Source organism: Musca autumnalis, unplaced genomic scaffold (genome assembly GCF_047663935.1).
Source record: "Musca autumnalis isolate F117 unplaced genomic scaffold, ASM4766393v1 scaffold_5, whole genome shotgun sequence".
Taxonomy (NCBI): domain Eukaryota; kingdom Metazoa; phylum Arthropoda; class Insecta; order Diptera; family Muscidae; genus Musca; species Musca autumnalis.
In genome coordinates this window covers 88,457,533-88,471,396 of record NW_027412088.1, presented here as the reverse complement: position 1 = coordinate 88,471,396, position 13,864 = coordinate 88,457,533, and the positions used below count along the sequence as shown (strand labels likewise).

At 41.8% G+C, this 13,864-nt stretch overlaps 2 protein-coding genes and 1 long non-coding RNA gene across 3 annotated transcripts in view; 2 read left to right on the top strand and 1 right to left on the bottom strand.

Moving 5' to 3' along the window:
• Positions 1–3,480: 3,480 nt before the first annotated feature.
• On the top strand, positions 3,481–11,798 carry LOC141405864 (uncharacterized). The gene is made up of 3 exons (XM_073990681.1): positions 3,481–4,689; positions 7,230–7,928; positions 11,473–11,798. The coding sequence occupies exons 1-3, from the start codon at positions 3,515–3,517 to the stop codon at positions 11,777–11,779; spliced, it is 2,181 nt and encodes a 726-aa protein (XP_073846782.1). The 5' UTR covers positions 3,481–3,514; the 3' UTR covers positions 11,780–11,798.
• On the bottom strand, positions 11,458–11,866 carry LOC141405868 (uncharacterized). The gene is made up of 2 exons (XR_012413273.1): positions 11,733–11,866; positions 11,458–11,650 (listed from the first exon to the last, which is right to left on the bottom strand). It is a non-coding gene; the product is annotated as an uncharacterized lncRNA (long non-coding RNA).
• The window catches only part of LOC141405863 (dynein axonemal intermediate chain 1), a 50,135-nt gene continuing 48,113 nt past the window's right edge, over positions 11,843–13,864 (top strand). The window contains exons 1-2 of the mRNA XM_073990678.1: positions 11,843–11,908; positions 12,100–12,318. Of these exons, the coding sequence (XP_073846779.1) occupies positions 12,208–12,318 (111 nt within the window). The 5' untranslated portion in view covers positions 11,843–11,908; positions 12,100–12,207. The remainder of the gene's footprint in view (positions 11,909–12,099; positions 12,319–13,864) is intronic.

Sequence of the window (13,864 nt, the reverse complement as noted above, 5' to 3'; positions counted from 1 at the left end):
GAGCCGACGGGATCAGCAAATGAGCGTGATAATCTTCGTCAACCCAACACCAGTCACCCCAAAGTCAGGGAGCTGAGACTGGAAGGTTGGTCGGTGAGGATAAGCGAAACAAGTGACTAAATCATATAAAGAGATACAATATTAGATACGGAAGAAGTGGTTTGTGGTGAACGGTTAAGCCTCTCTCTCGAACCCTGGAAAAAAGGAAGATGGGGCCGTAGTCACGTTTGGCGACGTTATGCTGCGCAAGTTATTTTAACCGACAGTTTGCAACCCTGGAGTGACATGTCGAAGAGAAGAGTTCTAAGTCGCATTAGATCTCTTCATGCCGAGAATGATCCACCACAATTTACAACGGATGATGCTGCGAATGTCATCAGTAACACTAACGCAACTGCAATAACTGGGCTCTGCTGTAATATCCATGGTAATGCTGAAACAGTTGGATGTGCCGGGAGTCGAGTATCTTACCAAAGTTCTCAACCATTCTCTAGCCACCCACATTGTTCCAGAAGTCTGGAAAATGGGCAGGGTGGTCCCTATACTGAAGCCAGGCAAGGATACCAGCAAAGGTGAATCATACAAACCGAACCGAACCAAAGACTAATGAGTTCAGCGGACCATCTACATGAGGAGACTCTTCCAGTACAGCAACACAATGGTATACTCTCGTTGCAGTACTTGCTAGGGTGTTACCGTCATCTTAATAACCTTCATGATCTAGAAGCGAGATCTGCTAGATCAGCAAGCCTATCAAGTAAGTTTGTATAGCATTCACACAGATGCAGTCGCAGATGCCGTAAGCAACAATAGAATGAATGCGGTCCTCACATAATATCCCCCATCTATCACATTTGAGAAGCGTCAGCTGCCACGACAAACTAGAGTAGTTTTGGCTCAACTACGCTCGGAATGATGGAGCCGTCTAAATTCCTATAGGGCCAGGATTGATGACACCGCGGAAAACATCTGTCCAGCATTCGGCACAGATCCGCACGACACAATGCAAATTTTCTTTCAACTGTCTTGGCAAACCTACTGTCTAGCTTTGTGGTTACAATCTATCGAAGCAGCCACATTCCTAGAAATGGACAGGGCTCAGAGCCTCCACCAAATGTTGCAAAGCTAGCTCGGGAAAAAATTTCTTTTTTAATATCACTGTGCAACAAAATGGAGGTGGAAGTCTGGGGAACGGAAAATTCCTCTTGGGGAAGAAAGGCCTTGGTGAGTATATTAAGAACCCCGAAGGACAGATCCGCCGTGAGTCGAACTTCCGCGTTATGGCGTGATGAAATTTCTGCTGAAGACCCTGTAAGGCATCAGAAATTAGCGTTATATCTTAGTTCACTGTTGGTTTAGCTTATTTTTGAGATGACATGTCTTCAGTCAAATCGAATGAGGATTATTTTCGTAGAGCACTTCCACCTTCTAACTCGCTTCCTTCAATGTCCTTTTCGTCCTTTATTTTAAGAGCCGCTATAAAAGTACCACAAGATCACGTTTTTCAGCTTCGAAATGTTCGGCAAAAATGTCGCTCAGAAAATTTTAGGTACGGCTCTCATTGACAACTAATCGATTTTGTCGCGTTCCTGGAAAGAAGGAAGATAGGACCGTAGTCACGTTTGACGAGCTGCGCAAGTTATTTTAACTGACACATTATATCTTTTCCTGCCGAGAATGATCCGCCACAATTTGCAATGCATGATGTTGCGAATGTCATCAGTAACGCTAACGCAACTGCAACAACTGGGCTCTGATGTAATCTCCATGATAATGCTGAAACAGTTGGATGTGTCGGTAGTCGAGTATTTCACTAAAGTTCTAAACCTGTCACTAGCCACCCACATCGTTCCTGAAGTCTGGAAATAGCTATCCACGTCAGAAATAGCTATCCAGTTTACGATCATTAGCATGTGTTCCATTAGAGGTACAGTACGATAACAGCGCTGCGCCTCATCTCCACACATATTAGTCGAGGACTCAACCAGAGCATGCCGTGTGATAGAACAATGATTATGGCACTTGACTGTCCTAAGCCTTTAATTCTGTCAAGCACTCTACGCTGTTTGAAGACATTGAGCATACTACGGTCGGGCCAAGTTTGAAACGTTGGATAATCAATTATATGTGTGCACGCCAGTCGTACTTGCAACACTGATGATCGAGCACTTCACGATAATTGAGGACATCGAGCAGACATCCCTGTGACCAAGTTTGAAACGTTGGATAATCAATTATATGTGTGGATGTCACTCGTACGTAGAATTCATGAACAAAAGAAGACGAAGAGGAATATGCAAATATCCGCCACTAAAGCTACTGCCACTCTTTTCACCTCATGAACGGCAGAGTTGAGAACAGAGTTGAATGTCATGGTCGATGTTAGCAGAATTCCGACCACAACCTACCCAAAATTCTAGGGGTCATATTCGACAGCATGTTCATGTCGTCCGTGCATTAAATAGCAATCTGAGCTGAGCCGGCAGAAGTTGGGTACAGATAAAAAAACTTTGTTGACCACATATAACGCGATAGGTCGGCCTGTGTTTAGCTATGCTGCGTTAGTGAGGTCCGCGAACATAAGTGAAACGCGATGGAAAAATGTTCAAACCTGTCAGATTGCCGCCGTATGAACTGTAACAGGGTGTCTCCTCATGTCTTCAGTGGGAAGGCAAAGATTCTCCCAGTACAGCAACACAATGACATGCTTTTGTTACAGGTCTTCCTCGGTTGTTACCGTTAGAGACATCCTAATCACCATATGGTGGATATGACCCCCCATCCCCATCCAGGCGTGTTAGGAGGGAACTTCATGATCTGGGGAGAGAAGTCCAAAGTTACAAGAGACAACCCATAGATCAGCAAGCCTATCAAGCAGGTTTGAATAGCATTTACGCGGATGCAGTCGTAGATGCCATAAACAACTATCATGTGAATGCGGTCCCCGGAAAACGCTGAGGAGCGTCAAGTACGCTTTGAGTCAACTGCAACCGTCTGAATTCGTATAGGTAGGGCATATGTAGATCGATGACATCGTGCAAAACATCTGCTCAGTATTCGACATAGGCCCGCATGACACAATGTACTTTTTCAACTGCCACGTAAAACCTTTGAAACTTTGTGGTTACAACCCTTAAGGCCTGCGTACATAAGCTACTCTGCCTGATTGCCTTGCTTTCCTGCTTCATTTTTGAGCTGCCTTGCCTGCTTACCTTGCTTACTTCTGATAAAATAATAAAAAAGAAAAGGGCAACCCAGTTCGAAATTTCCTCGGCCTTCTTTATTCTTTTATTTTTATTGTGTCAAAAATGAAGCAGGAAAGCAAGGCAATCAGGCAGAGCAGCTTATGTACGCAGGCCTTTAGAGCCTCCACCAAATGCTGCAAGCTAGTTCTGGAAAAAAGCTTTTCTTTAATAGGTATAATTTTGCATTTTTTGAAATGTTCCACTGTTTTTTTACAACCTGTAGAACTTTTCCAATTCCTTTTTCTTGAATTTTAATAAAAAATAAAAACATGGAAGAACAGACATCCCTTGAAGAGTTCTCCATACCAATACACGTAAATACATTCGCCTTTCCGAACGAACATCAACTTAGGTTGGTCCATGAAGTCTATAAACCATCAGAGGCAGTGAAGAAGTTGGAAAGGCGGCGCACAACTTTTCCAGAATTGTTTATAGAAAACTACAATTTGGGAACATTGTCCGATCTTTCCGTGCGCTGTTTGGCTAAAGCATATGGCCCTGATCCTTTGCCCATAATAGCCGAAGATCCCCTGAAATTAAAGGTTCATTATGATTCGTTGGATGTGGATATGCCGTTGAAGCAATGCTATCACATTGTTTCCGAACGTTTTTGGAAGAGAGTGGTGCTGAGTAAACATCCGGATAAAAGTTTGCTGCTTCGGTCAAATGTAAAATGGAAAAATTTGGGAATATCATTAAAATTGGTGGAAATGGTGGAAGCTTGTCCCGCTGAATATTGGCCACAAGATGAAATGGAGGAATTGTTACAGAAGATTCAAGAATTTGTCCTTGAAATCCACATTAAACGTTTGCAATCGCTAACGGAAAGGTCTTTTGAGAAATATTATCGCCCTAAAACCGATTCTTCGTCAGAAGATGATGATGTTAGCAATGAAGAGGAGGTGTCCGATTTATCTGTCCCCACATCATATGAAGGGGAGATCGAAGAAAATGAGGAATTTCCACTTGAAACGAAGACCGAATCCCAAATTGCCTTGGCCCAACAATTGGCGGCCGAAGAAAAAGCCAAACGTAAAATTGCCCGACAAATTCTTAGGCAGGAGAGAGAAGAACGACGAAGGGAGAGAGAAGAACGACGACTTAGACGTGAAGCTAAACGTCTTGAGAAGGAGAAGCCACCAGAAAAGCCGAAAAAGAAGAAAAAGAAACAACCGAATAGTATTTTTGAAATTGAATTTTCCGATGAGGATGAAGAGGATATGGAAAAATTTATTGTGGATCGTCGAAACTTGGAGTTATATTTGAAACACTTGAAAGGCTATAATTATCCACCTGAACATTGTCATCATATCGATCTTGGATTTGTACAACATTTAAAGAGCTTGACCGAGTTTACCATAGAATTTTTGGGTCCACTACAGGGTAGGCAATATCATCGGCGTCATTTTAATTTCTCCCATGATGATGTCAAGAGGTTGGCTCAGTAAGTTTGGAATTTAGCTAAACACAGGAATTTTGACACGCTTTGAAGGTGTGTCTTTTCATTTGCTTAATGTTACTGTATACATTTTCTCTCGAGTTGTGCAGTTCCGGAACGAACTAGTTGCAAGGAACTATTGGAACTACATATATCCTGCTATTGCGTTCATTATTTCCTATTTCAGTCTCGAAACTATTTAAAACGAAGTTAAGAACGATGCAAGAGAAAGATTAACAGCCAGTTTCTGTATGTCGAAAGAAGAATGTGTGCGAATGAAACACGCCCGAACTTTGGTTTTCGAAATAATTTTAGCTTTGCTTTTGCTTCAAAACAAAAAAGAAATTTGAAAAACACACAAGAGTTTGGACGTGTTTCTTTCGCACACATTCTTCTTTTGACATACAGAAGCAGGCTGTAATTGAATTTTATTGGCTTAGGAATTATTGAAAGGACCTAGTTCCCTTTTCGAAAAGGAACAAAAAGATCGATCCGCTCCGGTAACAAGATTGCCCAACTCTAATTTTCTTCAGTAACCTCTACCGAATTTTGTCATGCGTACTGCCGGAATAAGTGAATTGTGGACAACGGTTAAGTCACACTCGAAACCTGGAAAAAATGAAGAGGGGACCTCATTAACGTTTGGCGCTGGCTGATTCGAAGAGTTGCGCAAGTTATTTTAATCGACAGTTTGTCGAGCACATGTCGAAGAGAAGTGTTCTACGTCGCATTAGATCTCTTCCTGCCGAGGATGACCCACCACAATTTACAATAGACGATGTTGCGAATGTCATCAGGAACGCTAAATCATCCAAAACTTTGGGCCCTGATGAAATCTCCATGGTAATGCTGAAACAGCTGGATGAGCCGGGAGCCGAGTATCTCATTAAAGATCTCAACCTGTCCCCACCCACATCGTTAGCGAAGTCTGGAAATTGGCCAGGGTGGTCCCAGACCGATTTCTCGTTTGTCACCCGTAGCAGGACTCTTGAGGTTTTTCTCCTCCCCAGCGTCAGGAGTAGCTATCCAGTTGCAGATCATTAGCATGGGCTCCATTAGCAGCACAGTACGACAATAGCGCTGCACGTCATCTCCACACATATTAGTCGAGGACTCAACCAGAGCATGCCGTGTGATAGAACAGTGATTATGGCGCTTGACTGTCATAAGCCTTTGATACTGTCAAGCACTCTACGCTGTTTGAAGACATTAAGCATACTGCGGTCGGGCCAAGTTTGAAACGTTGGATAATATGTGTGCACGCCAGTCGTAATTGGAATTCAGAAACAGGAAGTCCAAGCCCCGTAGCGTGAAACAGGGAGTTCCCCAAGGTGGTGTGATTTCTCCGGACTGTTTCACCACTAACTCTTTATATTCCGCCTCCTCCAGACGGCATTGAGATCGTAACGTATGCGGATGATTGTACGATCTTGGAGTCAAGTACCTTCCCTGATGTCATTTGAAAAAGGCTGAACTACTATTTGACTGATCTTACCACCTTTTTCTACGCGGGAAATATGCAAATATTCGCCACTAAATCTACGGTCACTCTGTTCACCACAGAGTTGAGAACAGAGTTGTATGTCATGGTCGATGTTAGCAGAATTGCGACTACAACCTACACCTAAATTCTAGCGGTCACATTAGACAGCATGTTCATGTCGTCCGAGCATGCTATAGCTATCTGAGCTGAGATGTAGGAACAAGGTCCTCAAGTCCCAAGCTGGCAGAACTTGGGTACATGTAAAGAAACCTTGTTGACCACATATAACGCGATAGGTCGGTCTGGGGTCCGCTATGCGGCGTCAGTGTGCCACGCGAATATAAATGCAACACGATGAACAAATGTTGAAAACTTTCAGATTGCTGTCGTGATAACTTCAACATGGTACCTGCGCTCATGTCTTCAGTGGATCATCTACATGAGGAGACGAAGATTCTTCCAGTGGAGCGACACAATGGTATGTTCTCGTTGCAGTACTGACTCTGGAGTATGGTGGATAGGACCAACCGAACCCAGGCATGTCAGGAGGGATCTTCATAATCTGGGGAGAGAGGTCCAACGTTACAGAAGACCTTTTTATTTAATTGAATTAATTGAGCTATCATGATCGGGATGGTGCAGCCGTCTGAACTCTTATAGGGCAAGGATCGATTACACCGTGCATAACATTTGCCCAGCATGTGACATAGGCCCGCACGACACGCTGTACCTTTTCGACTGTCCTGCCAAACCCATTCAATTAATTCCAGTAGATCTGTGGTTTACATTCCAGCGAAACAGCCACATTCATAGAACTGGAGATGGATCCAGAGCCAGATTAAGCAGAACAACGAACATACAAACATATAAAATACTGTTACAACAACAACCGATTTTTGTCTTTAACAAAAAATTATTTTCAGAATTTCACTACACAGCCACACTTGAATTCTGCCGCCTTTGTCTCTTAATTATTTACGTTCGTCAAAGCGAACAAGAAAACGATATTTTTAAGTTCCAATCTTGAATACCTCAATAATTAATGTATTTCTTCTTCTTCCAGAGGCATTTCTTCACTACCCGAATTAAAGACATTTCGCTTACGCAACAGTAGAATGGATGCCGAAAAACTCTTGACCATGGTACGTGGGTTGAAAGTTTTACCGAGTTTAGAAACTGTAGATTTCGGTTGTGATCAATTAACGGATGATTGTGGCAACGCCTTATACGAACTATTCGAAAATACGTCTGGCATACGAAATCTGGAATTGGAATCAAATCAATTGGGTGAAGAAACCCTAAGGACCTTGGGGGAAACTTTAAGTAATTATTCCTATGGTTCATTGGAATATTTGGGCTTGGCACGTAATCCCATTAATGATTTGGCCCTACATGCCTTGATTTCTAATGTTGTGGGTACCAGGCACATCACTTCTCTGGATTTAAGAGGTATAACTTATTTAACTGAAGCGGGGTTTATATGTTGTGTGGCCCATGAATTGTTAAGTCAACACTCCCCTTTGCTTCGCTTGGACATAACTGGGATTCATATTACTTCAAAGGCTGCGGATCAGTTGATTATATCCTTAAATTCAAATCAGAAAATATTGAATTTGAAATACCTTGGCTGCGGACTGGATAAAGAATCTGAATTGGATATAGCTGTGATTTTGAAACGCAATAAATTCATTGCGGACAATCCATATATTGGAGATCAAACAAAAACCGATGAAGATATTAATGAGTGGTTGAATACAACAAGGTAAGTACAGCTTGTTTACATAAGGTATTGTGTAATGGAATATTCGGCTTATGTGGCTTCAAAATTTTTTGCTGGGATACAGAAAACTGAGACAATTTTTTTATTATTCTATGGGATTTCAAACGTATGGATCACGTTACCGTATATTGTGCAATATAGCAGGACAAAAATATCTGGAGGATTAGCTTTCCTATTGCACCAGTCTGTTAAATAAAGTCCTATCTCGCTTGAGCCTGACTCTAATGACACCTACATGGAATGTATTGGGGTAGCACTCAGCTGTGAAACTGCCGAGGTAGAGTTGCTGAACGTATCCATCCCGCCGATTAATATCTGTACTCAAGGTTATTGGTCCAACATTAGCCCGCTTTTGAAAGGTCATAACCGTTTGCTCTTGGGAGACTTTAATGCTCATCATGAGTTGTAGCATTCGGTTCTTGAAATCGACCAGAGTGGTAAAGTGCTGGCTGAGCAGATTGTTAGCTCTACTTTTTGAACACATATAAGTAAGTCGAGGACTCAACCATAGGAAGCCGAGTGATTGAACTGTGATTGCGGTGCTTAACTTATCAAAAGCCTTTGATACAATTATATGTGTGGATACCAGTCGTATGTGGAATTCAGAAACAAGAAGTCCAAGCCCCGTAGAGTGAAACAGGTGAGGTGATCCTGTATTCCGCCCCTCCAGACGGAATTGAGATCGTAACGTATGCGGTGGATGATTGTACGATCTTGGCGTCAGGTACTTTCCCTGATGTCATTTTTGAAAGGCTAAACTCCTCTTTGACTGACCTTACCACATTTTCCCACGCGAAGAATATGCAAATATTCCCTACTAAATCTATGGCCACTCTGTTCACCATACGGACGGCAGAGGCGAGAACAGAGTTGAATGTCATGGTCTATGGTAGCAGAATTCCAACCACAAGCTACCCTTAAATTCTAGGGGTCACTTTCAACAGCATGGTCATGTCGTGCGCGCATGTCACAGCTATCTGCGACAAGGTCTTCTAGTCCCTAGCCGGCCGATACTGCCTAATAACACATGGAAAAATAAAAACAAAAAACCCAAAACAAATCCCCCACGTTGCAGTCTGGAAACTCGCCTGAGCTCGTAGCCACCCAATTAAGCTCTGACTCACTTCATCAACAAAATACAAAATAAGCAACGACTATGTCCATCCCCAAAGGGCGGAGAATCCATAAACGCCAATTAAAAAATAAAAGTTCGTTTAACGTTCGGAAGGCCCTGTGCCAAAAGCCAAAGTTTATTCTCGGCAAGCTTCCTAAGAATATTGCTAACGGCACAGTGCAAGAAGGCGAACGAGGCGGACAAGTTCAAATACACAAAAAATGATGAGGATTATGAGAAAGGCAAAATCTCGCAAATCAACAATCGCCCATCTACTTCCAAATGAGAACGTTCCCGGATGGAGAAAACAAAGCCCGCGAATCTAAAGAAGTTAAAACACCACACCAGAGCCTCATCTACAACTAAACGACCCTTCACTGATGTTATTGAGGACAATCTGGTGGTTGCCGTAGCTAACGACAAGAACGGTATGCTGTCCCCTCTCAATACTGTGGAAAGGGTTAAGTAGAGTACTCAAAGGGAAAAAAGCATAGCACATCGGCTTAAGGCTGATGCCGGTCCAGGAAATCCCGATGAGACCTTGTACCTGAGTTTGTTTGCTCAAAATACAGTGCGATTGTCTTCAGCTCCTATCTGGATAAAATGATCAAAGATGTTCTAATGGACGAGTGGTCCGAAATCACCACTGAGCTATCTAATAATAACAGCATGAGCTTAGTTCTCTCAATAACTAAGGCCGGGTTAGAAGCACTCGGGAGATTGGAGAAAAAACTATTCTTTGGCATAAGGGCAACCAAACTTAAGATCCTACGCCCGCTTTGCCCGAATGGAGTCGACGAAGAGGATGATATCGTCAGTGCCGGAAAGCTCTTTTACAATATGCCATGCCGCTAGAAGGGCCAACTACATCTTCACCCAATAACAATTATGCTTAAGGTTGTGCAGATTCATTTTAAGCACTCCAAAGTCGCTTTAGATAACCTGTGGATCATGTTTCATTGTTAAATCCACCATAAACAATTTATGTTTAGCACAGCGGACTTCACCGTGGCAAGAGTGGAATTGAAAAACGGTAAGCAGTTCCTTATTGCCTCTTGCTACATGGCCCACTCAAGAAAAGCCACACCAAGCGAGGCCTCGAGCATTATGAGGGTCATTCAACCTCACGCTGTGTGGACTTGAGGACCTTGTTCCTACATTCCAGCTTGTCGCAGATAGCTGTGGCATGCGCGTACACCGTGAACATGGTTTCAAATGTGACCCTAGGATCTTGGGGTAGTTGGTGTTCGGAATTCTGCTACCACCGACCATGACATTCAACTCAGTGCTCACCTCTGCAGTTCGTGAGGTGAACAGAGTGCCGTAGATTTAGTCGCTGATATTTGCATATTCTTCTCGTGGAAAAAGGTGGTAATGTAGGTCTGAGAGGAGTTCAGCCTTTTACAAATGACATTAAAGGAAGGTATCTGACCCCAATATTGTACAATCATTCGCCTGCCTTTCGATCTCAATGCCGTCTGAAGGCGGTGGAATAGAGGAAAGTTAGCGGTTAAACAGTTCTGTGGATATTAATCCCAACTTGTGGAACTCCCAGTTTCACGGAGGGGGGGGGGGGGGGGGGGGGTTGGATTTCAGCTCAATGTCTTCAAACAGCGTGGTGTGCTTGACAGTATCAACGGATTTTGATAAGTCGAGTGCTTGACATCATTGTTCTATCGCACTGTTTGCTCTGGTTGAGTCCTCGATTGACATGGGTGGATATGACGTGCAGTGCTGTGCTGCTTACGGAACCCATGCTGATGATCATGGGGAAGATGATCTGATGGGGAGATGATCTGAGTCAAGAGAAACGGCGGGTTGCGGACATTCGGTGCGCTCGACAAACTGTCGATTAAAATAACTTGCACACCTCTTCGAATCAGCCAGCGTAATGTCACCAAATGTGCTCTCACTTCGTGTATTCGAGCAGCAGGTATATGGCGAGCGGCTGCATTAGTGATTATGTCTCGAACGTCCTTACTGCTACCCGAACATCAAAAGGGCTGGACAGATATCTGAAACGGTGATTAGTAAACTCTCTGAAACTAGGCCAATTAGCTTTCCCATGAATGATGAAAGGGCGGCATTCAGAGGTGATGAAATCAGGCGGTATGGCGATGAGACTATTTTGGGGAGATGATCTGAGTCAAGAGAAACGGCGGGTTGCCAGGTGACGTTGGGTGGGCAATTATCCCATGGCATGTAATATTTTAATTGCTGAACTTGGAGTCGGATAGTCAAAGAAATTTAAAAACTGGTATCCTTAACCTTTGAATCCAAGGCACTAGTAGAATTAACTCGAGAATCTTCTCCGTAAATCAGCTATGCTTCCCCGAGCTTTATATTTGTCAGATTGTAGATTAAAAATAAAATTACGGTTTAATAGCTCGATCTCTCTATTATCTTCCACAGAAATCCAATACTCCTAAGAGTTTTAGAGGAACGGGAAAAACAAAAGGATTGCCTCTCTCGGAAACCCAAAGAATTTATAGCATCACCACAAATGTCACGTTCACACAGCCAGGAAACATTCAAACTAGACACCTATGGAAGTGCGTATGAGCAGATAACAACAAATTCAGAACACAAACTGCAAATGGAAGCAAAAGAACCATTTGTCTATGAACCGAATCAATTTGATGAAAAGACATTTTTGCAACATCTATACTTACCAGGACCAACAAATCGTTATTACTATTTCAAGGGATTAAGAGAATGAAATGGCGAACAACTAACATTAACATGTTAATATAACCTACACCACCACCACTGCGTGTGGAGCAGAGTGTGTGGGTGGTTGGTTTGCTTGCTGGGAGGACAAAACAAATCGATAACCAAAATTTCTATAGTAACTACATTTTTCGATTTCTTTATTTGTTTGATTTTTATTACAAAATTCCTTCTGTTTTCGTTCTTGTTTTCTTTATTCAAAGAAGAACGAAAAAATAGAAATAAAATATTTTGACAAATGTGTTAAATAAATTCCTAAATCTATTGCATTCTTGAATTTAATTATATTTTTATTGAAACGTAATAAAGAGAAAGTCGTGATAGATAGATTTGTATTGTGCAATTATTTGGTATAATTTTATATGTAACTGAAATCTAAAAAACAATCTGTGTGTTAATAAAATTCAAAATTCAATCATGTCTGCTGTTGATAGAAAAGTTAAAATTGGTTTGCAAAGCGTAGCAGGAGCGGTGAACGGGGCTGGTGGTGATAAATTAGCGATGAAGGGCAAAGGTTATCACAAAATGGTAAGTTTTTTTTCGCCTAGATTAAATGCAACGATACAGTCGAACATGGTTACAATGAATGGTCATCCTTATCGCCGAGTACAACACATTAAGACATATTTAGCATTTTCACCACCTCGGTGAGGTGCAGAGATGCTCATATTTTTGAAAAAATGTAATGTTGCAAAATTCAAGCTTCTGCGTTCAAAAATAACGATCCTATTCAAGAGATGGTATTTCGGAAAATGGGCTAACATTGCAGATGTTGTTGTAATGCAGATGTAATTGCAGATGTTGTTGTAATGGCGAATCCCAAAAGTACCGTTGGCGCGATTTTGGTTTCATTAATCCCATTTGTATATGATTGATAATACCCCAAATACTCGCCCTCATTTTATAACGTTTTCTGCGTTTCATGTAAACTTGTGTTTTTTTAATTACGTCTTCGGGCATTTATGGTGCCGATATGTAGGTTATAGAGGTTATTACGGGACACTTATCTATGGAATATGATAAAAAATATTCGGGCATGTTCTGAAATTTACCGTGTATTCGATACACAGTAAACACATTTGTATACCCTCCACCATAATATGGAAGGTATAAGTCAATTTGTCATTTCGTTTGTAACATCGAAATATTCATCGGAAACCCTATAAAGTATGTATATTCTTGATCAGGGTAAATTTCTAAGTCGATGTAACCATGTCCGTCTGTTGAAGTCAAGATACAGCTCACAATTTTTCAGATAGAGCTTTGTAATTTGGAATAGAAGTTTCTATTACTCCTAGGATGTTTGGTATTGCAAATAAGCTATATCGGCCCACGTTTTGTTATAGCCTCCATAGAACGGTACCGCCCGATTTTCGGTATTATGAAGGTTTTAGCTTCATTATCACACCGAAATGGCTGAAATTTGGTATTTAGTCTTCGTTGGGGATATAAAACTCTCCCCCAGAATTTTGTCGGTATAGGTCCTCGCATTCATATAGCCCCCATAGAACGGTACCTCTCGATTTTCAGTATTTTGAAGGTTGTGACAACAATAATCCACTGAAATGGCTGAAATTTGGTATTTAGTCTTCATTTGGGGTATAAAACTTTCCATATGAAATTTGTCGGTATAGGTCCAAGCCTTCTTATAGGCCCCATAGTACGGTACCTCCTGATTTTCGGTATTGTGAAGTTTGCGGCATCAATATTCCAGCGGAATTGTAGAAATTTGGTATTTTGTCTTTATTTGGGGTATAAAACATTCCATATGATATTTGTCGGTATAGATCCACGCATTCATATGGCCCCCATAGAGCAATACCTCTCGATTTTCGGTATTTTAAAGGTTGTGGCCAGAAGAATACATCGGAATGGCTGACATTTGGTATTTAGTCTTCGTTGGGGGTATTTAACTTTCCCCTCTAAATTTGTCGGTATAGGTCCACGCATTCATATGGCCCCCATAGAGCAATACCTTCCGATTTACGGCACAACTTGGCCAAAAATTATGAAATAAAAAAATGTTGTGTAGCGTTATATAAAGCTATTTTAAGGGGCTTTTAGTAAATTTTAT

Excerpts from the sequence above, each read along its gene's own strand:
- LOC141405864 (XM_073990681.1), top strand. The coding sequence starts at position 3,515 with ATGGAAGAACAGACATCCCTTGAAGAGTTCTCCATACCAATACACGTA. Across the intron at positions 4,690-7,229 it reads GATGTCAAGAGGTTGGCTCA|AGGCATTTCTTCACTACCCG; the intron begins GTAAGTTTGGAA and ends TTCTTCTTCCAG. Across the intron at positions 7,929-11,472 it reads GAGTGGTTGAATACAACAAG|AAATCCAATACTCCTAAGAG; the intron begins GTAAGTACAGCT and ends TATCTTCCACAG.